The sequence below is a fragment of the Chroicocephalus ridibundus genome, chromosome 1 (genome assembly GCF_963924245.1).
Source record: "Chroicocephalus ridibundus chromosome 1, bChrRid1.1, whole genome shotgun sequence".
In the NCBI taxonomy this organism is placed as follows: Eukaryota; Metazoa; Chordata; class Aves; order Charadriiformes; family Laridae; genus Chroicocephalus; species Chroicocephalus ridibundus.
Window position 1 is genome coordinate 12,048,677 of NC_086284.1, and position 23,138 is coordinate 12,071,814.

General features: G+C 52.7%; 3 protein-coding genes across 3 annotated transcripts in view; 2 read left to right on the forward strand and 1 right to left on the reverse strand.

Moving 5' to 3' along the window:
* The window catches only part of LOC134513320 (olfactory receptor 51E2-like), a 109,426-nt gene that overhangs the window by 81,612 nt on the left and 4,676 nt on the right, over positions 1-23,138 (reverse strand).
* LOC134512800 (olfactory receptor 51L1-like) lies at positions 6,866-7,858 on the forward strand. Its single transcript, XM_063328560.1, has one exon. It carries the CDS (start codon positions 6,866-6,868, stop codon positions 7,856-7,858), a length of 993 nt encoding a protein of 330 aa, XP_063184630.1.
* Positions 14,022-14,972, forward strand: LOC134512812 (olfactory receptor 52B2-like). The gene has a single exon (XM_063328581.1). The coding sequence runs from the start codon at positions 14,022-14,024 to the stop codon at positions 14,970-14,972; it is 951 nt and encodes a 316-aa protein (XP_063184651.1).

The window sequence follows — 23,138 nt, forward strand, 5'->3', positions numbered from 1 at the left end:
GTCCTGACAACCAGCCCCTCTTCTCCATCCCTCCCCTGTCGCTCCATTGCCTGTCTGTGTGTTGGCAAGCGGGGGTGAAAAGCGCCGGCTGCTTTTGAAACCTTTCCCATTTCCACAGGAAAGGGAAGCCCAGCACCTTGCTCCCCCTGCCAGAGAAAGGCTCTCGGGGGCCGGGGGGCAGAGGGCTCCCTCGCTCCCCCTGCGCTGGCTGGGAGTTTTCCTGGCAAGGGAAACTGAGGCACGGAGCAGGGCGGCTGCTCTCCCAAAGTGCCATGAAATGCTTATGGCGGGGCAGGATCCCCCTCAGGAAAGGGGGACATTTGCTGCCCGTGCCCTCCTCCTACCCCAGGGATAAAACAAGGTGTAATCTCCCTTAGCCGGGCCGTCGTTAGCGTCGGTGCCAGGCCGGTTTGGTGTTTGACTCCACGCAGGTGGGCACCGAGCCCACGGGGCAAGCTCTTGTGTGCGGGGGAGAGCTGGGCGCTTTACACTGGGATCGAGGAGCTTTTTGGGTAAATGCGGTTTAGGGCGATCCGTAGCTGCCCTGGGAATCGCCTTTTTCTTCACGTTTGAGATGTGGCACTCCCTGGGGAACCCCGGTGCCGGTTCATTCGGAAGAGGAGCAACGTCCATTCGGGTTGATGCGAATGGAAGCAAACCCTGTTTTTCCAGGAGGGGAAACTAGAGGCACGGATTTAAGGAAGGGAGGGGGAAGGAAAAGAAATGCTGGCCAAGACGCCCCGCACGAGTGGCTGGAGCAGACCTGGCTTTTTCCCCCCCAGGAACCCCCACCTCCCCATGGCACCGTGCTAGTTGTGCGTGTGGCTTTGCCCAGGGACGGCGGCACGGCACAGCACTGGACCCACCACCCCAGACCCCCTGTGGGTCAACAGGTGGGTGCGATGTCGGATGTGGCAAACCCACTGCCGGGGGATGGGGGGGTTCCGGCTCCCTCTGCTGTCAGTGAAACCTCACAGCGTGTTGAGGCCAGAGCAGGACACGGTGGGGCAAGAGGGGAAACTGAGGCACAGCCCTGGACACCCGTTGTGCTGCCAGCACAGGGCAGGGGGATGCCCAGGGGTATGTGGGCTTCCTCCGGACCCCAGACCCACCAGTGACTGGGGTTCCCAGAGGAGGTGCTGGGATTTGGATGCCCCAAGCCCTTCCCCAGTTTGGGCGCTGATTAGAATCATAGAATCATAGAATTGTAGAATCGTAGAATCATAGAATCACAGACTGGTTTGGGTGGGAAGGGACCCTAAAGGCCACCCAGTGCCACCCCCTGCCCTGGGCAGGGACACCTCCCACCAGCCCAGCTTGCTCCAAGCCCCGGCCAACCTGGCCTTGAACCCCTCCAGGGATGGGGCAGCCACAGCTTCTCTGGGCAACCTGGGCCAGGGGCTCACCGCCCCCACAGCCAAGAATTTCTGCCCGAGATCTCAGCTCAATCTCCCCTCTTGCAGTGGAAAACCCTTCCCCCTCGTCCCATGGCTCCCCTCCCTCATCCAGAGTCCCTCCACAGCTTTCCTGGAGCCCCCTGAGGGACTGGAAGGGGCTCCAAGGTCTCTCCGGAGCCTTCTCTTCTCCAGGCTGAACCCCCCCAGCTCTCTCAGCCCGTCCTCCCAGCAGAGGGGCTCCAGCCCTCCCAGCATCTCCGGGGGCTCCTCTGGCCCCGCTCCGGCAGCACAGTAACCTGCTGCAGAAGCCGGGAGTGCTGCAGCGAGTCCGCGGTGGGGCTGCATGGGCTGTGCCTCTCTCGGTCAGGGCAGAGGGAAAGGGCTTTGCTGTCCCCTGGGGCGTGTGAAGAGCCCGTGCTCATGCGTGAGCTGGTGGGGAGCAAAATTCCCCCTTGACGGTCCGTGCAGGCTGTGGTTTTTGTGTGTAGCTGTGTGGGATTTACACCCAGCTATCCAGGATGGGGATACGGTCTGCTTATCTCAGTTCGCTCCGAAAATAAGGCAGCCCCTCCTGGGCTGCCACCCCGGGCTGTGATCAGTCTCCTGGTCTCGCAGAGCTCAATCCCGCTGCTCAGCGGCAGCGATATGTGCTCAGCGGTTTGTGATGGCTGCGGTAACAAACCTCCACCAAAATGACTGCACAAACGCAAACGTTTTAGATCTTTAAGTTAACATTTCCCTAATGCAATTTCTCCTTGCCATAAAAATGCATTCACCGTATCCCGGTGCACCATATTTCTTCATTAGTGTTTTACCAGTGGGGTGAGACAGGCCCCAAAGAATACGGTAATAAATATAACTTTAGATACTGAAATCTGACCATCTTCATCCACTCTGAGGCTCTTGAGCTATAATGTTCAGCATTAAATATTCCATTTCTCCCCCTCCCCAACAATGGCTATTAAAGCATTTTGTTCTCATCATTTCCTCTAGTCAGATGAAATCCTCCCGGGGCATTTATTTTATTATTATGTCATTTTCAAAATGCTTCATCCATCAGTGCCCCAAATGCTGCAGTAAAATCCATCCCAGGATTTAGGAAGACCCCCCATGAACCTTCTGCCTTTCACGAGAACCTTCCTGAGGGCTGAGAGGGGTTTTAAATCATACCTAGATGTGCTCCTGACCTTCTGGATTGAAATGTAATTGCAGGAGTGTCTGCCGTCACACCATAAAGGCACAGCAAGAGGTCTGTGCAGGGAAGACCTCAAAGAGCTGATGGAGATGGAGGTCGATGTCCCGGAGCGTCTCTTCTGGTCCAGCCGAACTCAGCGTGTCACCCAGGCGCGTGCTCCAGCCCTGGCCTCCTGAGGACCATCTCACAGGGCTCCCTCAAATCCCTTTTCTCTCTCACCACTCCAGTGGCTGCGCTCTGGGGCTCACGATGCTCCGCACCCCAAAGCACCCCAATGGGAGGACTAAAAGATGAGTGAGTTACGGCAGGAGCTTGGAATGACCCAGGGCAGCCGATGGGGGCTGGGATGCTCAGGGAGGCATTTTGGGGCGAGCCAGGGGGGAAGCTGCTGAACCCAGGGTCATCCGGCTTCCCCTGCCAGAGCCGTGCTGGGCTCCAGGCTGCTCCTTACAGGGCAAGCCAAACACCCATCCCCACACCTCCTTGGTCTTCACCCCATACCCAGTGAGGCTTATGGTCTGGGTGGTCCATGGACAGGGCAGCAGACAGTGGTCCTGAAACAGTGGGTGAAGAAGAAGAAAGCTGGAAGGTGGAAGAAGGCAAAGATGCAGATTTGGGACCATGCACCTGTGGGACCATTCAGATGCGGGCCCCACAGGGATCAAGGAGCTTGAGACGGTGTTCCTGGAGGGCAAACAGCACATCTTGGAGACCCAGGACTTATGACCTGACGTTGAAGACAGCGTGCACCACTGGTCAAGAAGGCATCTGTCACACCATGGACACTGCTATGGGCTGTGTCAGCACAAGCGCCTTTGAATAGCTCTAAGATGGGCGGCAGGGATCCGGTGTACACTGTCTCTTCCAATACATGAATTAGGAGCTCTCAAAGAAGCGTGTTTGAGAGAGACAAAGAAGACAAGCATGTAGTGGCTCTAGATCTTCTTGTCATTGTGTGTCGCAGTTCAAATTCAAATTCAAATGAACCTTTAGTGGAAGGAAAAAGTCCTTCCTGAGCTATTACGTATATATGAACTGGTTCTGGCTCAGGAATCCCCTGGAATACAAATTGCTGGAGGCTGGGAAGGTGCTTGAGGCATTACTAAGCACACTTGTCCTGTTCTTACATTCTTCTCTTGGCATCTGCCTAAGGCCGCTTTTGGCGATGGGATGCAAGGCCCCATAGCTCTGGTCCGCTCCAGAGACCATGGACCTCTTCCAGGGTTTCCTTCCACATCCACAGAACTGAAGTGTGGCTGGCAACAACCTTTAAGACTCATCTGTCCACCACCCTGCCACAGAGCAGGAGCTCCTCTACCCAAACCGCGCCTGGCCTGAGTCTCTGGGGAGGGGGAGGAGGGGAGGAGGACGGCATCTCTGGAAGGGGTCATCAGGGTGCATCCCCTGCCACCATCAGCAGGGATTGAGGGCACAGCGCAGAGCTGCATCACGTGCCAGGGTGGACCTGGCGCTGTGGGGGTTAATGCATCTGCTCTGAGAGCTGAGAAACCGAGAGCCCTCCTGCTCCCAGACCAGCCCTCTCCCACGGTGGAGGATCTTCCATAAATCCTGCGCTGCGGTGGCCCTGAGTGAGGGTCAGGAGCTCAGGAGCAGGCTGCTTCCTTGCAGCGGAGCTGGTGGGAAGCTCGGGGCGGTCGTGAGCGAGGCAGGTGAGTGGGCTCTTTGCTCTGTGCCGCCGTGGGGGGGGGCTCAGCTGGGTCCCCACTCCCCCCAGACGAGGACAGGGTCCGTGATGCTCGCACCTGCAAACACCCCTGCGAACACCCTCCTACGGACCAGCTCCTTTCAGCTCCCCGAGGATGGTGTCGCTCCAAGGAGCTGTGCTCTGCCCCCTTTCCAGAGGGCTGGCACGGAGATGGGACACCTCTCGGAGAACCCAGACTCTCCTGCTTCCCTGCCTCCAAAGGGGAATGGGTAGCCCTGCATCCATTCAGAGAAAAACTTTATGCCAGAGCAGGGTGCAGCCCCTTTTCTACTCACAGCTTCGCGAGGACACGCGGTCTCAGTGAAATCCTGGGGTGCATCCGTGGAATTTGTCATTTTGGGGAGTACGTAAAAGAAAAGCAACCAAAAGGGTTCACCCTCCTTTTGTGCTCCTCCTGCCAGGCTGTGACATGTGAGAGCTTAGTATGGCCCTGATCCCAAATTCGGGGTGGGGGGGGTCGTGTCTTGCATTCTGCCAGCCCAGCCCCAGCTCACGCTCTGCCTGCTGGAGATCACAGAATCACAGAATGGTTTGGGTGGGAAGGGACCTTCAAGATCATCTCATTCCACCCCCCTGCCCTGGGCAGGGACACCTCCCACCAGCCCAGCTTGCTCCAAGCCCCATCCAACCTGGCCTTGAACCCCTCCAGGGATGGGGCAGCCACAGCTTCTCTGGGCAACCTAATGCTCCCTGGCTCCAGGGCGCGCCGCGGTGGCGGGGGCTGAGTCGTGGCAGAAAACGTGGCTGAGACAAGGAGGTTCCCCAGTTCTCCATGCACGCAACTGACGCAGCACCCATCTAGCACGGTGCGTGTCAAGCACACAGCAGGAATTGAGGGCAGTGAAAAGCCACCGCTGGCAGCCCCTGCACTCTCAGGGTGGAGGAGCCTGAGCAGGGGATTGTGGCTGCTTTAACTGATCCTGCCAGATGTTTGTGCCTGGAGATAACTTTCTCCCGTAACTCCACCTCCTTCCCCTCCATGTAATGTGGGGGATGATCTTTGATGAGTTTCTCTCCAGGACTAGAGAAAACTCCCAGACGTTAAAGCTGCAGCTTTGTGCCAGCCCAGGTTGGCCCCTGGAACTTGCTCTGTCTCTGCAGGTACCCAAGGGTGCTGCGTCGGGCCACAAACCTGCACGCTGGCACCGGGAACGGCAAAGACGGGAGCTGCAGGTTAGAAGCCGTAGGAATTTGAGGAAAGAATGACAATTTTTCTGCAATTTTCTGAACAGATAGCTATTAAGTATTTTTAAATGTAATGGTTTTACAGTTATTCGAGTTGTTTCAAAAACTTTTATCGACTCACGGGTGGATATTTCAGATAAGGTGGCATAAACCTCCATAACAGATCTCACTTGGCTCTCAAAACCAGTCATTTCCGGAGCAGTTTCTTAAAGCCCCTCTTATGCACGCTTTCATTCCCACGGGCCTACTCCCTGTTGCTTTCCATGGGATGTCCTGATAGGAAAGGGGTGGGAAAGACTTCTCCAGAAGATGCTAGAAAGCCGATGTGGGCCACACTGAGCCAACCTGGGGCTGTGGAGACCTCAGTGACCCCCACTGAAATATGCTGAGGGTGCACTTGTTCTGCTCGCTACAGCCCCCCAACCCGAGGGAGCACGGGAACCCCTGTGGCAGATGGTCCTTCAAAGCCAGACGTGAGGACCGGAGTTAGGTCCTCCGTGCGGAGGAGCCTGGGGAGAGGACTCTAGAGATTACAGCCCTTGAGTCCCGTCCCCACCCTTCCCGGCAGCATGAGGCAGCGTGAGTTCACAGAAAGAAAACTTTCCGTCAAAGCAGTTCCATCTCTCCTCCCTGTGTTTCTAGTGGGAGGATGGCCAGAGACATCCTGCTTTCATACGATGTCCTTGTCATTTCCAGCTCACATTTATCCGTGCACAATTTACACACGTTCCTTTGTGAACAATCACTATCCTTCAGCCTAAGTAGGTCTTTTTCCCTCCGTGTGTTTGTAGATGACCTGTGTTTTGTTGGTCTAAAAGGACCAGGCTCTACTGGTCTCCATTCCTCAGAAAGCTGCTACATTTCCCCAGGCAGACCAGTATCTGATTCATTATCAGCTCCTCTTCTTTTACCGGAGATTCACAGCAAAAGTAAAAAATTCAAGATCACAGCTCACCGCGGCCCTCTCTAATTGCAATGTCACTTCTCTCTCTCTTGATTTGCACTTACACAAGCACTCATGGACATTTTTTTATTTATTTTTTTTTTAATTGTTCATTCCCCCGCTATGCCAGGCAGCCAGAACCAGGACCTGCCCACACTGGGCACACAACACACACACGTGCCTCCTGCCTGCGCAGGGTTTCTGTGTCGGGGTGTGCGGCAGGCGGAGGTGAGTGGGCTCCGACTGTTTCTGTACGGCTCCTGGCAAGCTTTGCTGCAGCAGGGCTTTGCTGGTCTCGCTGGTGTCTCTCACCCAAGTCCTCAGGCTGAAGGGCTCTTGGACTGTCCCCGTTTCTTACTGCCTGTGTGTGATTTGTGACCTTGCTGGCTTTCGTTCCATGACAGTTATTCAAGGTTGAGATGGAGCATCCTTGTTTCATCCCGACGGAGACCAACAGCAGCCACACCAGGACCCTATCATTCTTTTTGGGTGGCTTTCCAGCATGGGGAACCACCCAGATGTGGTCTGCTGTTCCTCTCTGCTCCACGTACCTCCTGGCACTGCTGGGGAACCTGACTGTCCTTTCCATCATTAGGGCCGAGCAGAGCCTCCACACACCCATGTATCTACTCCTTGCTATGCTAGCTGTGGCCGACCTGGGCTTGTCCACATCCACGTTCCCGACCATGCTGGGGACGCTGTGGCTGGAGACCAGAGAGATCAGCTTCAGCACTTGCCTTACCCAAATGTTCTTCATTCACTCCTTCACGGATATTGAATCTGCTGTCATTCTGGCAATGGCCTTTGATCGCTACGTGGCCATCTGCCACCCCCTGCGATATTCCTCCATCCTCACCAACTCAGTGACCACCAAGATATGTGTGGCAATCGTCGTGAGGACCACCCTTGTCCAGTTGCCACTCCCAATCCTGCTGACTCGGCTGTGTTTCACCAGGGTCAGCGAGCTCTCCCATCCCTACTGTTTGCATCCAGACATCATCAAACATGCAGGCTCGGATACGAGGATTAACAGTAGTTATGGGCTTTTTGTGCTACTCTCCACACTGGGTTTGGACTTGCTCTTCGTCCTCTTGTCCTACCTACTCATCCTTAAGACCATCCTGAACTTTGCAACTTGGAGGGAGCGTCTCAAAGGCCTCAACACCTGCATCTCACATATCTGTGCTGTCCTCCTCTTCTTTATCCCCATGATCTGCCTGTCCATGATGCACCGGTTTGGCAAACACGTGTCCCCCCAGGCCTACGTTTTCACAGCCAGCCTCCATTTCCTTGCCCCACCCATCCTGAATCCCATCGTTTACAGCGTGAAAACCAAACCGATCCGGAGACGGATACTGAGGATGCTCTGCCAAAGAGGGGTCCGCAAATCCAGGGCTGCCGTTTGCCACTAAAGCCAATACGATGGTCACTGCCAACTGTCTTACACAAGGTTCAACCCCCGAGAAGACCAGCCAGGAGAGGGGAACATGCCAAACTTCTGCCGATGTAAGGGTATGTGGCAAGTAAGGATATGAGGATATAAAAGGTATACAAAAGGTAAAGGATATGCAGGTACCTGCAATCTAAGAACCACCCTTTGTAAGAATATCTGATTGATGTCTCTTCAACATATAAACAGAACCCAAAGACAGGAAACATAAGAAATGATGCTGAGACACACAAACCCAGGACCCCAGGAGATAACAGAGACAATATCACCGACCACATCCAAGGTCAGTGATCGAGGGGTGGACAGAGGATCCAGGAGGAAAGAGGTTCAAGCACAACTGCTGAGAAGGGAGAAAGAAAATTATCATGGGTTCCCTGGGAAAGTGCAGACTTAGTGTTGGGTATTCGGTGGGGCTTGTGTAAAATTTTATATGGGGTGATTCAAGGGGCTTGGGGAAACGGGCAAATGTATTATGGGATGTTTAGAAAAAGGACCGAAGGCAAAGGAAAGGAGGGATCCAGGTGTATCGGGAAGAAACGAGCATGGGAAAATGGAGGGGGGCTGGTAGAGGAGCTGATCAAGTCTAGACAAGTTGCTGGTCAATGCACCCTCCAGCACCTGATGACCACAGCCTGCCCTATCTGCTCATTAAACTCGCTGCTGGCTCTCTTCTGAGTGACCTTATTGTCTGCGTACGGGGGTGCACGTGTGGGATTTGGTGACAAAGGTTAAGCTGGACTAACTGATGAATGGGAGAAGACCAGAACCTGGAAAGACCCAAGGCTGGAGCTGCAGAGTGGACAAACAGGGCCCAGGGTCTGGGCATGGATCTGGACAAGCTTCTGGTCTGCTCCAGGGCTCAAGCGGGAGAGGGTCGTGTCCTGTCCTGACCATCCGTTGAGGAGGAATGGGGCTGGGTCGTGCTGGTCATGTCCACATGAGCACTGCTGGTGTCGGTGTGGGTGCCAGGGCAGGCACTGCTCTCTATGACGGTCCCTTTGGCCACCTGGGACCATTCTTGCCCCCAGGGAGACCAGGCTGGTCACTGGCCATTTGGACTTGGTCCATTATATGTGAGGTAGAGGATGAGGGTGGCTGGGAGCAGAGAGGGCCAGGTCTGGCAAGGTCGACCCTCCACAGATACAGCTGGACTGGTGTCCCAAAGAGGGGGCTGATAATGGCAGCAGCCCCCCAGGTCTGCAAGAGGAATCCTTTATATAAAGCAAGGACTTTTGGACTCTCAGATATTAACCAAAAGTATTGTCTTCTCTTTAAAACACAGGTGCTTTCCTCCCCAGGTTTTTCTTTGTTTCACCTGGAGCATTTTGCCTGGGTTAGGCTACAACACTTGAAATTGCTGTCATTCCTGAATTAGCGTGCACTAATTAGTATGCTGGAGTTTCCATAAGGCTCTGCAGCACGCCTCCTCAGACAGGCTCATTTAGACTTAGAAGATTGATTTCTTCCCACTTGAGCTGATGGGGTAGTGCTGTTTCAAAAGGAGCTGCTCTCTTCCAGCTGACCCAGAGGTGCAGGCACCGTATGAACTGACTACCCTTGGAAGGACATTTTGAAACAGTTTAAATATTTAAGAACTGTTCTCATGTTTTCTGCCAGTGTTTGTTATGGACTGTGCACCCAGCGCTGTAACAAGGAAGATCAGCATGTCCTTGAGAGCACTGTTACTGGGAACTATACGTATTTTAAAAAGTGGCCTGGTGGATTCCCCCGGCCTTTCCAGGCTCAGACCCCTTGGCACACATGATATAACCCATGAAGACACGTTTATGCATCCTCCAATGTATAATGAAATTACAAGCCCCAATTAAAGACCCTCTAGACCAGTAATTCTGCTTCTTCCAGTATCGAGGTTTTGGGTTGTTCTGGTGAGAGCTTCTATCAGACACCCTTTGCCTAAGAGCTGCTTGGCAGAGCCTTGGTCACGGGCGAGACCTGTTGTCCTCAGCGGGACAGACCCTCTCCCTCGGGGAAGAGCTCTGCAGCACGTTGTGGATGGCAAAGGTTTCTACAAGCTCGAAAAGCAGCAAGAAAAATTCACAAGAGAGCAATCCTTTAATACCAAAATAGCCTCTCTGACTGAGGAGCCCTCGTGCTCTTCTGCGTGGAGGAGCATCACTGCATGTTTGCCTTGTGCTAAACTCTTCCCCAGGGATCTGCTGGTGGCCAGGCTGCTGGGTGACACAGCGCTTGGACTAGATCCTTGCAGCCCTCCCATAGAATCACAGAATCACGGAATGGTTTGGGCTGGAAGGGACCTTGAAGATCATCTCATTCCACCCCCCTGCCCTGGGCAGGGACACCTCCCACCAGCCCAGGTCGCTCCAAGCCCCGGCCAACCTGGCCTTGAACCCCTCCAGGGATGGGGCAGCCACAGCTTCTCTGGGCAACCTGGGCCAGGGGCTCACCGCCCTCACAGCCAAGAATTTCTGCCCGAGATCTCAGCTCAATCTCCCCTCTTGCAGTGGAAACTCCTTCCCCCTCGTCCCATGGCTCCCCTCCCGCATCCAGAGTCCCTCCCCAGCTTTCCTGGAGCCCCTTGAGGGACTGGAAGGGGCTCCAAGGTCTCCGCGGAGCCTTCTCTTCTCCAGGCTGAACCCCCCCAACTCTCTCAGCCCGTCCTCCCAGCAGAGGGGCTCCAGCCCTCCCAGCAATTCCGTGGCCCCAATGTGGGTGCCAGGCTCCAGAGCGAGTCCTTCCACCGCAACTTGGGAGCCCGTGGGCACCACCACAGCCGGGGCCGGTCCCGTCTCTCCAGCCGAGGGCGTTGGGGGCAGCAGCGGGGAGGCGTGAAGCCATGAACCCTGCAAAGTCCCGCTCCCCTTCCCCGGGGGTTGCCGGGCTCAGGGTACCCCGGCGGGGGGGTGCGGGCGGGCGGAGCGCGGCTCGCTGCTTCCCTCTGCTGGGGGATGCGGGATGCGGGATGCGGGATGCTCCGGTCCCGGCCGCCCCCGCTGGCCTCAGCCCAGGATGGGCAGCTCCTCATGGCAACAAGGAGGGCGACACATCTCCGCTTTGGAGACCACAAGTGAGAAAGCAAATCCATGGGGTCACACGGGTTGCCTCATGCCAGACTCACCCCATCAGTTCTTTGTCCTGTGTCAGGACCTTCAGGGAAATGGTGTTTCTCCTTTTCTTCTTCCTTTTCTCATTTTCCTCTTTTTTTTTTCTGAAGCAGGGAGACAGTCCAGAAGTGGTGTCTCCACGAGAGGGTCCTCACCTGAGCAGCTTACTGAAAGCATTTTGCAGAGGAAGCCCAACGAAGCCTGTCAGAGAAAGGATGCATGTGCACGGAGACCTGCGCACCACGCACACCCCAAATACAGCCGCCGCATTCAAAAGGTGGCTGTGCTTTGATTTGGAGACTTTTAGGTTGAAAACCCAATTGCTGAGGAGCTTAAACCCCATGCCTGCTTTTCAGACCTGAGCCATAGCTTGCCACCAGTGTGGGACAGGAGGCAGGAACCCCGGAAATCTGCCGGGCAATGCCAAAACCTGCCGTCCTTGGGGCTGCTCTGGGTCCTGCTCCCTGGGAATGAGGTGAGAAGGAGAAATGAGCTGAGCTCGGTCCCCCACCCCGAGACCCTGCAAGAGCTATGGGCCACTGACTCATCTGCTGGGAAGGATACCCAAATTGGGTCTGGGACATAAATAAATAATATATGAATAAATAATTCCAGTTTTATCAATATAAAATTGATTTTCAGGCATTAGAAAGCGTTAGTCTGCCTATGCCACAGGTCTCTCAAGTGGATCGTTAAGGCTTGAGGACTTTATTTAATTAAACCCATGAATTATTACACGAGAGTCAATCTGAGCCAGAGGTTATGTGCTACAATATCTGCGCTGGGGCTGGGCAGCCGTAAGGTACGCACGTGCCAACAGCTGGTGACAGTGAGTTTTTGCAAATATCCCAGTGCTGGGGGCTTGAAAATCCAATATTGAAATGTTGATTCCCAAGAGGCCAGGTCACAATTTTCCTGAGAGAGCAAAGAAAAAAGAAAGGAAGGAAGAAGAAAAGAAAAGGAAAACATCTGGCTAATGTTAATCTGTCTGGTTTTATTTCAGCCAATAAATCTAGATTTAGTGCTTAATTTAAGGTACCCAAGTTTGACTTTTTTCATACATTTATTAGTTTCCATTCCTCCACAACCTCTTTCTGCTCACCCACCCATTCCCACTCATCGTTAATATTGAATCTTCTTTTTGTGCCCCCCAAAGAGAGTCCTCCCGAAGTACAAGCCAGCGCTGAGCACTCAGAGCAGGAATGGCAATGAGAGCCTGCTGCAGAGAGCAGACACGTTGGTTGCATTAATCACCCCGGTGCTTGGAGCGGCAGCGCTTGAACGCCCACGGAGGCAGCAGAGCAGGGCTGGGGGCGGTGATGGCAGCAGATCCTGTGCCATCTCCGCAGGGCTGGCTGGAGGAGGTCAGCATCACTCCCCCGTGTGTCCTCCGCCATCCCACCTCATCCCCGCCCCGCTGGGAAGGGGATGGTTGCAGCGCTCCGAAGGCTTTGTGTGCTCCAGGCCATAATCTGCAGCGGAAGGTCATCTCTCGCCAGGCAGCTCCCATTGAAGGAGTTCCACACAAAACCCCATTAACTCTCTATTCTTTTCATCACGTTTGTCCAAAGCAGCACAGATCAGAGCTCTGCCGCTCCCCGCTGCCTGTGAGCCCCATGGGGACTCAGGGGAAGCATATAAATATCGCCACCTCCCTGCCCTCCCTGCCGGTGTCCCCTCAGGTCCAGGGGCAGATATCCTCCTTCCTGGCGGACATGGGAGCTGGTGAGTTGTTTGCGTTAGCTGTTATTTGACAGGTTTCTGTGGCCGAGGTGCCTGATTTGCACTAGAAGGTAAAATTCTGCAGCTGGGAGGACCCTCCCCCTCCCCGCCGCCGCCACCAGACTACTCCAAGCTGCAGCTTTAGGCTCTGAGATGAGAAACACCGTTTTCCAGGCAGGGTTTGACATGTAAATGCTGCTGCTTTGGCTCCAGGGTCCGTCTCCGGCCCGAAGGGTGTGCTACCTGCAGCACATACCTGCAGGAGAGTTTCCCAGGCTCCACCTCAATCAACAATTCAGGAGATCCCAGCCTGGCTCTAAAAAGCTGACAGCCTGTGCCTGATGACCTCACGCTGCCTTTCATGTATAATTCCCCATAAGAAGACCGGGATGTGCATTCAAAGAAGCAAAAGTCTATCAGCAAAGCCTTCTGCTATCGTCACCAGGTTATTGCTAGTCAAAGGCGCTGCAGACCTAGCCCTGGCCACCCGTCGGCTGAGAAGGGTTCGTGGGTCTTCTTCACATTTCGACTAGTTTGGCTGATGCTGCCCTCATGGATGGCTTTGTTATTTCTCTGGCAATACTGCAATCCCCTTCTCAGTGCTTTAGACGGTTGCTTCTGACTTTGTTTTAAATTCCAGCGGCTGTTCTGCCTCCCCGGCACATGGCCGTTCCCTGAGATCACGCTCTCTGCGGGGTGCTTTGTCCTGCAGAGGTTGGGGATCATCCTCTCACGCTGACGCGCTTGGAGCCGTCAGTAACAGCCCTGATGCCCCCGGTGCTGTGCGAGCCTTCCCCGCCCTGCAGGGATCCTGGTCTGCCGTCACGCAAAACGTGGTGGGAATGAGTCAGGAGAGAGGTGAGGTGGGGACGGGAAGAAACAGCAAATTGTATAAAATTAGTGTGGGTCAGTCCCAACTCGTCACCTGCCTCATCTGCTTTTGGGTGCTACAGAGCAAAAGCACAAGAAATAACTGCAGTGGGAGCTGGAGGGGCTGGATCCACAGGTCCTTTGCCAAGATTTGCGCCAACTTGCGAACTTTTGTAAATCCCTTTGCTGGATTTCGATATCTGAGTCTACAAAATACACTTTTTCATTTGATTTGTTACTTGATTTGGAGTCAGCATCTCAAGCACGCTCCCCTAGTGAGGGCGTGAGGGGAGGGGAGTGATTTTTTAAAACACTTTGGGATCCAGAGACATAAAGTGCTGTAGGGAAACTCAGGTGGATTTTCCTTTATTATGAGCTGTGCTCCCCACTTCTCCCCCTATTTTCACTTACAGGGAGAGGAGCCCAAACTAATTCCGATATCATCCCGCCATGGCAGCCCTCAATCAAACCAGCTTGCAGCCTGCCTCCTTCCTTCTGCTGGGCATGGCAGGCCTGGAGGACTTGCACGCCTGGCTCTCCATCCCTTTCTGCCTGATGTACGTCGTGGCGCTCCTGGGCAACTTCATCCTCCTGTTTGTCATTGCGACGGAGCGAAGCCTCCACGAGCCGATGTACCTCTTCCTGGCCATGTTAGCGGTGGCAGATCTCGTATTATCCTCCTCCACAGTGCCCAAAGCCCTGAGCATATTCTGGTCCCTTTCCAAGGAGATGTCTTTCCACGCCTGCCTTACCCAGATGTTCTTCACACACCTCAGCTTCATTGCAGAGTCGACCATTCTGCTGGCCATGGCGTTCGACAGGTACGTGGCCATCTGCAACCCCCTGCGATATGCCACAGTGTTCACGCACGTGATGATAGCCAAGATAGGGCTGGCTGCAATAGCCAGGAGCTTTTGTGTGATGTTCCCAACAATATTCCTCCTCCAGAGGCTGCCGTACTGTGGACACAGCACCATGCCACACACCTACTGTGAGCACATGGGCATCGCCCAGCTGGCCTGTGCCGACATCTCCATTAACATCTGGTACGGCTTTGCCACCACCCTTCTGTCCCCAGGCGTGGACATTGTGCTCATTGGGGTATCGTACGTCCTTATTCTCCGGGCTGTCTTCAGGCTCTCGTCCAAGGATGCCCAGCACAAGGCAGTTGGCACCTGCAGCTCTCATGCCTGCGTTATATTGCTGTTCTACACCCCAGCATTCTTCTCATTTTTCACCCATCGGTTTGGCCACAACGTCCCCCATCATGTTCACATCCTGTTGGCCAATGTCTATGTGCTCCTGCCACCCGCGCTAAACCCCATCGTCTACACCATGAAGAACAAACTCATTCGAGAAAAGGTGTCCCAAGCGCTCTTTGGGACTGGGCAAGCGCGGTGACAGGGATGCTAATTTGTGAAAAGGAATATGTGGTCTGTCTGAGATGATTCATCCGGCAGAAATCCCACCTCGAGGACTTGTCAGCTCCTCTGCAGGCCCACAGACCCCATCCTTAAAACTGCCTATGTCGTGATAACCCGCATTTGCTTTTTCTGGTTAATCTTTAACTCTCCTTTGGACCCACCGAGAATAACTGTTCTTACTGATAAGCCCTTTCCAATCCTTGTGATTGCTGTGTTCACTAATTAACTGATACAAATTGCTGATATTCCCAGCATAATATTGACGGATATGTCCAGTACATTGCTGCAACATTTTAAACTTTATTGAAGTATTTATTCCTTCCTTTTATTTTTTACCAAAGAAAGTGGACAGAACACCATTCTCCATTAGACATTATTGTAAGAGAAAAATCCATAGAGAAAATTACATTTGGTTAAAATATTTATGCAGTCAGATTACTCAGACTTATATGTATTTTTTCTAACTAATAACATCTTGTTCTGTGCAATGCAAGAAGCCACATCTGACCATAAAAGTGGCGCACCTTTCAACATGAATTTTATTGCCCAAGTCTGAGCAGTTACTCAGGTTGGCACCGGGTGATGAGTTTGCCCTTAAACTTTTAACCTAATTGCCATTGTCTTTCTAGCTGTGTGACTCCACCGCCACCTGCAAGGCTTTACCCACCCACCTGTGCAATCATGGTCAGAGCCCCCCATTCCAATGCAGCTCACACCGTGACTGTGGAGTCACATCTGGCTTCTTGCAGCTTTCTGGTGGTCCGGGAACAGGTCTGCTTGGTTTTCACACTGTGCACAATCATGTTCGTCATGGTGGGACCAGCAAAGCAGGTGACGGCCATGAGGGTGTGAGCAATGGGAGAAGCATTTTTTCCCAAACTTGTGAATCATAGACAGACCAGTCACTGGGCTGTCGAATATTAGGACAGCACAGATATGTGAGGTGCAAGTGTTCAAAGCTGTTGACTGTTCCTCCTTGGATGCAACGCTCAAAACAGTCTTAAGGGTCATGACGTATAACAGGACACGCTGATGCTATCCTGGTGTAGACAAGAAAGAGTGCGCAAGACCGTTTACCCAGTGATATTACAGCATCTTCAGGAGAAAGGCAGTCAGGAACACCAGAAGTACCGCCCAGATGGTCAACCCCATACCAGTCTTGGTGCCACGGAGTTTGTCAGGAGGGATGTATGCCTCAGGGGCTGCAGATCATGACAAAGAGGTCAAAAGCTATGGCTGTGAGCAGAACAGATACAATGGTGGAGAAGGTGTGGATGAAATACATCTAGTTGAGATGAGAGTCAAAGTGGACAGCTTGGTAGTAAAACCGACACAGCCCGGGCTCCATTATCTCCAGCCTGTCACTGTCTGCCCTACCGGGAGACCCAGACTAAACCCAGTGCCCAGACACAGTCTCACCAGTGCAGAACTAGGGGGGAAATCATTGCCCTGCACAGCCTGTGTGCCCCAGCACCCCCAAAGACCCACCACCGGCCACCTTGGCTGCAAGGTCTCCTGGTGATGTTGAGGTTAACTTGTACCCACCAGCACCCCAGGCCCTTTTCCACAGATCTCCTTTCTGGCCAGACAGCTCTCCTCTAGAATAAAAGCACTAATTAAGACGAACTCTAAAACCAAATCTGTTGGATAAATCTATTCAGACCCAAGGCCATCTGTGGCAACAGCACACTCCGTCCTCAAGCACTGTTTTTATTTGTGCTAATTATCGTTATAGTAATAACAACTGACTGTTATGACTCAGCTGTATATTTGAACTCTGTGTGATCTACTTTCTAAGCAACCTCACATTTCATAATCCTCGAACCATTCTGATTTCAGTGAGCTTATCAACCCACGACCATTTCTATTTACAATCCGACTATCGCAGCCGTCCCAGATAGCTTCGATGCCCACTTACAGCCTCCTCTTCCAGAGCTGTGATCAGCGTAAGCCACAGCTAGCAACCCTCTCGTGGCAATGCCTCCCCCACTTCGGTTGGGACCCCCTCTATGACGTATAGTAAAGTGATTTTTTTTTTTTTTTTTCTTTTCTGGAATTTCCCATGGAACAAAAACCCTGTTTCCCGCCAGGCTCGATTGTCAATCAGTTTTGAAAGCCCTTCTGTCAGAAGTGTGATATCCATCCTTCCAGAGAGACAGGCACACAGATAACCGTTCATAAAACACCTACCACTTCTAGCAGCGCTCACACAATTAATACAGCCGGCTGCTGCAGTTTTCACCAAATCACGCAGTTTACACCTGAAGTGGAGTTGAAATACTCCAATACAAGAGGAGCGGCTGAGGGAGCTGGGGGTGTTCAGCCTGGAGAAAAGGAGGCTGAGGGGAGACCTTCTCGCTCTCTGCAACTCCCTGAAAGGAGGGGGTAGCCGGGGGGGGTCGGTCTCTTCTCCCAATGAACAGGCCATGGGACAAGAGGAAACAGCCTCAAGTTGTGCCAGGGGAGGTTTAGGATGGATATGAGGAAAAATGTCTTCACTGAAAGGGTTGTCAAGGATTGGAAGAGGCTGCCCAGGGCAGTGGTGGAGTCGCCATCCCTGGAGGGATTTACAAGCCGGGCAGACGTGGTGCTGAGGGACATGGGTTAGTGGTGGGTTTGTCAGTGTTGGGTTGATGGTTGGACTTGATGGTCTGAAAGGTCCCTTCCAACCTGGACCATTCTATGATTCTATACTCAGAGCTAAGTTTATCTTACAATCCGTGAAAAAGTGAAAATGGAAAGGCACAGGAGGCCAAATCGGTCGGTGACCAGACCCCGTCTCTCGCAGCACAATTGCACGTGTCTCACAGGCTGATGCTCTGGATGCTCTGGATGTGTCCCAGCACGATATCCCTCCTCCCAGTATCACATCACTGGTGGCTGCTCCTCAGCTTACAAACACCAGTGTCACTTCTCCAGTCTTTTCTGCTGCCTGCCCATGTTTTTTCCCATCCTGAATGTGAATTTTATTTATTTGTGGGGTGTTTTTCAGACCATTCCTTCAATTTTTCAAAACTACCCAGGCCACTAATCTTTCTTTTTTCTGGAGAAGCTGCGGATTTAATAAGTAATTTCTATACTCTGCTAAACAGGCTAATGCAAAGTCCAGGATGCTCCTCCTGCAGATTCGCACTTCATCTTTCTTTGTAGTAGCACAAGAAATGGGATTTGAAACTTCCCCATAATGGTTCACGCTCACCAATATTCCCTGGCTCATTTATGAAAATAGTATGCAATATGCATGCTAATTAATCTCAAAAATTAAGAGAGAGATTCTTTTCCCCTGTGTACAAACTCTGCTCCCTTTCCACACAAGAGAAATGATCTGATTGATATGTTTTGTATTTGACAAATTCTTAAAAGTTTCTGCTTGTCTTGTTATTTGCCAAAAAACCACTATTTGATCATTTGTTTATGTATAAATTTTCTAGGGATTGTAAGTAAATATTCCCCTAGAGTCTAAACGCAAGAGTATGAACATCTCAGGGGCTCCCTAACCGGTGAGTTGCTGGCAGCTGGGAGGTTTGCCCATACAGACTTTGCCTCTTTTCCAATTTTAAAGACTTTTTTTTTTTTTTTTCTCCACCTTATTCCAGCCTTCTGCTCTTTCCTCCCTCCCTCCCCAGGGTATCTGAACAGCAGCGATGTGAAATTGCTTGCTTTAATGATACTTAAGGCTGATACTTGAGCTGGGGGCTGACCTGCTGGAGAGCAGCTCTGTGGAAAGAGACCTGGGAGTCCTGGTGGGCAACAGGATGACCATGAGCCAGCAATGTGCCCTTGTGGCCAAGAAGGCCAATGGCATCCTGGGGTGCATCAAGAAGAGTGTGGCCAGCAGGTGGAGGGAGGTCATCCTCACCCTCTGCTCGGCCCTGGGGAGGCTGCGTCTGGAGCACTGGGTCCAGTTCTGGGCTCCCCAGTTCCAGAAGGACAGGGAACTGCTGGAGAGGGGACAGCAAAGGGCTACCAGGGTGATGAGGGCACTGGAACAGCTCTCCCATCAAGAAAGGCTGAGGGACTTGGGTCTCTTTGGTCTGGAAAAAAGACGACTGAGGGGGGATCTTATCAACGCTTAGAAATACTGAAAGGGGGGGTGTCTGCTGTGGCCAGTGCAGCAGAATCAAAGCCTTCTGCTTGTCATGACCTTCACGTAGCACTAAAAATCCCTAAAATGCATTTTACATGGGAGGTGTGTGGACTCCTGAGGGAGGATTTACTGTGTAGCTCTGCAACCCTGTTGTGGTTTACTCAGCTGGGGGTCTCAGCTGATACTTGCTGCTTTAAACTGCAGATCACCTTTAACGTCGCCCAAGCAGTGAAACGCCCCTGTGCGTTGGTTCAGTCTAGAACTGCCTTCACCCGTTTTAACTTCAGTGCTTAATTTCTTTTTAATCTCATCGATTGCAAAAGACAGAGATGGACAAATTCACTTTACAACAGGCTGCCAGTGGTTCACAAGTTTGGTCCGGCTGAAGGGGGGCTGTGGCAAGGCAAGCCGGGCGCTGGCCCTGTTGAAATGGAAGAGCAAACATCGTTATAGACTTACGCATCTTCCTGACACAAACCTCCCATGTTACCCGTGTCAACAACACTAATAAATCCAAGGAGTGCAGACTTCAGATCTTCCAAGCCTTTTATATACACATATGGAAAAGCAGTACTCGGATCACCAGCTAAAATTCTGTTCTTTATGGTATTTACAGACAGAGCCCTTCTGCTGGACCTTGACTCACCACCACAGGGGCCAGGTTCCACTTTTAGAGCCACGGATATAAACCAACAGCTACAGCTACGGCTCGTAGCCAGCAAACCGCTCCTGCCTGTGTGTCAGGAGGACGGATGCTTCGGATGGACGCCCGAGCTCCCCCCACCCTGCTCCCCCCATCCCCTGGGCTGGGTGTCTCCAGCCTCCCTACTCCTGGCTTTTGGGGAAACCAGCGATGTGTGGCCAGTAGCTAAATGCTGGAGTTTGGCTTCCCGAGTTAAGACCAAAACAACCTTTAAATCTAAATACAAGCAGAGAGGAACAACGCTGAGATGAGTGGCTGGGTCTGCTGCTCCCTTCCTGCCTGCGGTGGGCTGGCAGCACTCCGGGGACAGTACCCGTCGCCCCAGAGAGGCCTCCAAGCTGGTCCCACAGCCTTTTCCTCCAGCCACTCTTCCCCAGTCGCGTCTGCCATGCCATGGCCGTAGCTGATGCTGGGAGCATCAGCCTGGCCACAGCCATCCCCGCGTCTGCCTGCCTGTCCTTTTGCAGCCTGCACTGGGAAGAGGGAAGGTGGAGAAACCGGTGCTGCGCATGTCCCCAGGGGGGTGGAAGGGTCCTGCATCAACTGGAGACTTCCCCGTGCCCCACTCATCCCTGCTGTCCTTTGCTGATGCTCAGGGAAGTGAGGCAGGTGGACCTGCTCCTTTTTGTGCGTGTCGGGGTGTGGAGAGACGATGAGGCAGAACCTGCCCAGGGAGGGAGGAACGTTTCTGCCATTGCGTTTCAGCAGGTAATCATCTTCTGTTCAAAGCAGACGGAAAACCTCCAGCTACAGTGGCTGACAAGCAGGGACGTCCGCTGCAGTGTTCCTGTGCGTGTCACCACTGCAAACCCAGTGTGTTCAGGGTGGAGAAGGAGCCCGGTCACGCGTGAGTGACAGACACCAAAGGGGCTGCAGGGTCACGTCCCACTGCATGCTCTGCTCACTGGGACGCTATGCTGAGCCAGCCTCTCGGGGTGGGTGGTTGCCGATTTAGGTAGCTGCTGCACTGAAGGTTTCTCCTACAGCTCCTGCCTTGGGGATGGTTATTAAAGGCACAGCATCCCTCTTGCACTGGCAACGCGCATCCATCCCCGAGGCTGTGATCCCAGTGCTGGTCTCTATCAACAGCCCCTCACAGAATCGTAGAATCACATAAAGGTTTAGGTTGGAAGGGACCTTAAAGATCATCTAGTTCCAACCCCTTGTCTAGCATCTCGTTCCCCCCCCATGTCTAGCAGGGACACCTCCCACCAGCCCAGCTTGCTCCAAGCCCCGGCCAACCTGGCATTGAACCCCTCCAGGGATGGGGCAGCCACAGCTTCTCTGGGCAACCTGGGCCAGGGGCTCACCGCCCTCACAGCCAAGAATTTCTGCCTGAGATCTCAGCTCAATCTCCCCTCTTGCAGTGGAAACCCCTTCCCCCTCGTCCTATCACTACGTGCCCTTGTAAAAAGCCCCTCTTACCAGCAAGGATGAAAAGAAAAAACTTTAGTGGGTAGGAGCTGGGAGCACTGTGGAGGACGTGGTCTGGCACCCTGGGAGGACTCCTTGGCCGGCTCCTGGGACATGGCAGGGGACCACAGGGCAGCGCTCTGAAGCCTCTCACATGTGTGCACAAGCATGGAGAACCCCGCTGCTGCCCAGAGGTCCCCAGCAGTGGTGGCGGGTGCCGGTCTACCCCGCAGCCCCAAAGGCAGTGGTCCTGAGCAAACATGGGAAAAGATAGGAAACCTCACCTTATCTCAGAGCTGGATTTCAAGTCAGCCAGCAAAACACCATAAAAATGCAAACTCCTGATTCCACTGGATGCTAAAAAGGGGCATTAAACAGAAATGTGAGATACATTCCATAAATCTCAGAGTCGTTCTTCTTAAGCTATATTTAGCTGTGAAGATTGCTACCTTTCAGACTGGAAGAACAGCTTGCGAGTTTGAAAGATTTTTATAGTTTTTCTGACTGTAAGTTCATCTAATAAAAGACAGCGCCTCTCACCACAAATTATATTTGTCTGACATATTTGCAGCTACAAACTCACAGTAGCTACGCATTTTAATGATATTTTTATAGCTACAACAAACACTACCTCCTCTAGTTTATGCAGCCTGACTGGTCTGGCCACCAGCCTCCTGCCCATGGATTCCTGATGACCCCAGGGTCTTCCTCAGGGACTTTTGTCCAGCAGTTTGCTTGGCACTTGCTTCGGTTGGCATCGAGGATAAAGCATGTTGACTGATGCTCAGGAAGGAGTCGTGTGTGTTTCACATTCGTTGCAGTTAAAGACTGTCAGGGAAGGAAGGGATGTGCGTCTTTACCAGATTCCTCCGAGCTTGGGATGAGTGAAACAGGGTTGGAGACTTGAGCGAAAGTGCAAACAGACAAGGAGGAGATGAGGTTTAAGATCTCGTTTTCAATTCTTCCCAGAGATGCAGGGAGTTCATTTTGCTTTAAAATGCTGTGCTGAAAAGATACTGTTAATCAGTATAAAGGCTTTCCTTGGGGAATGTGTTTTCTGAAACGGCTAAAAATGTCTAACATAATGAGGTAGAACTATTAAAAAAAATAAGTATTGATGGAAAAAGACAATATGGCTGAAGGATAAGACCTGGGGATTGCAATCAGGGCACACACGATGGTGAAAGCGTTTCCAGCTGGCAGCAATGCTTTGCCCCTCGTGATTTTACCTGAGTGAATAATTTTTCAATAAAGTGTAATGAAAAATCCACGTATTCAAAATGTCGTATTGCCATTCCAGTGTGGTTTTAATAAGTGAAGGAAGAGCAGCCATCAGGTGTTTCTCCTTCTCGAACGCAAGCCAGGGCACACAGCACCACGCAGCAGCAACGCACTGGCCTTCCCCTCCCCGTGGCCCCCCCCAGGACGAAGGTTTCTGTCTCTGGCCTGTGCCAAAGAACACAGGCTGGGAAAACGGGACCACCACTCTTTTCACTGGTGCCCAGCGAGAGGACAAGAGGTAACAGGCACAAACTTGAGCATAGGAAGTTCCACCTAAACATGAGGAGGAACTTCTTTCCTGTGAGGGTGGCAGAGCCCTGGCACAGGCTGCCCAGAGAGGTGGTGGAGTCTCCATCTCTGGAGACATTCCAAACCCACCTGGACGCGTTCCTGTGCGACCTGCTGTGGGTGACCCTGCTCTGGCAGGGGGTTGGACGGGATGATCTCCAGGGGTCCCTTCCAACCGCTGTCATTCTGTGATTCCATGATTCTATGACCCTCTGAGTCCCAACGGGGTCTCAAAGCCAGATGGGATGTTCCTTGTCCTGGTGAGGCTGCAGCTATTTCAAGGAAAGAAGAAATACAAATCTGTATCTGCAGGCACGAGTGAGCTCCCTGCCGAGTTGCCACCAACCGGGCAAGGGAGCGATGAAGCGTGA

Coding starts and splice junctions, on each gene's coding strand:
- LOC134512800 (XM_063328560.1), top strand. CDS start 6,866: ATGGAGCATCCTTGTTTCATCCCGACGGAGACCAACAGCAGCCACACC.
- LOC134512812 (XM_063328581.1), top strand. CDS start 14,022: ATGGCAGCCCTCAATCAAACCAGCTTGCAGCCTGCCTCCTTCCTTCTG.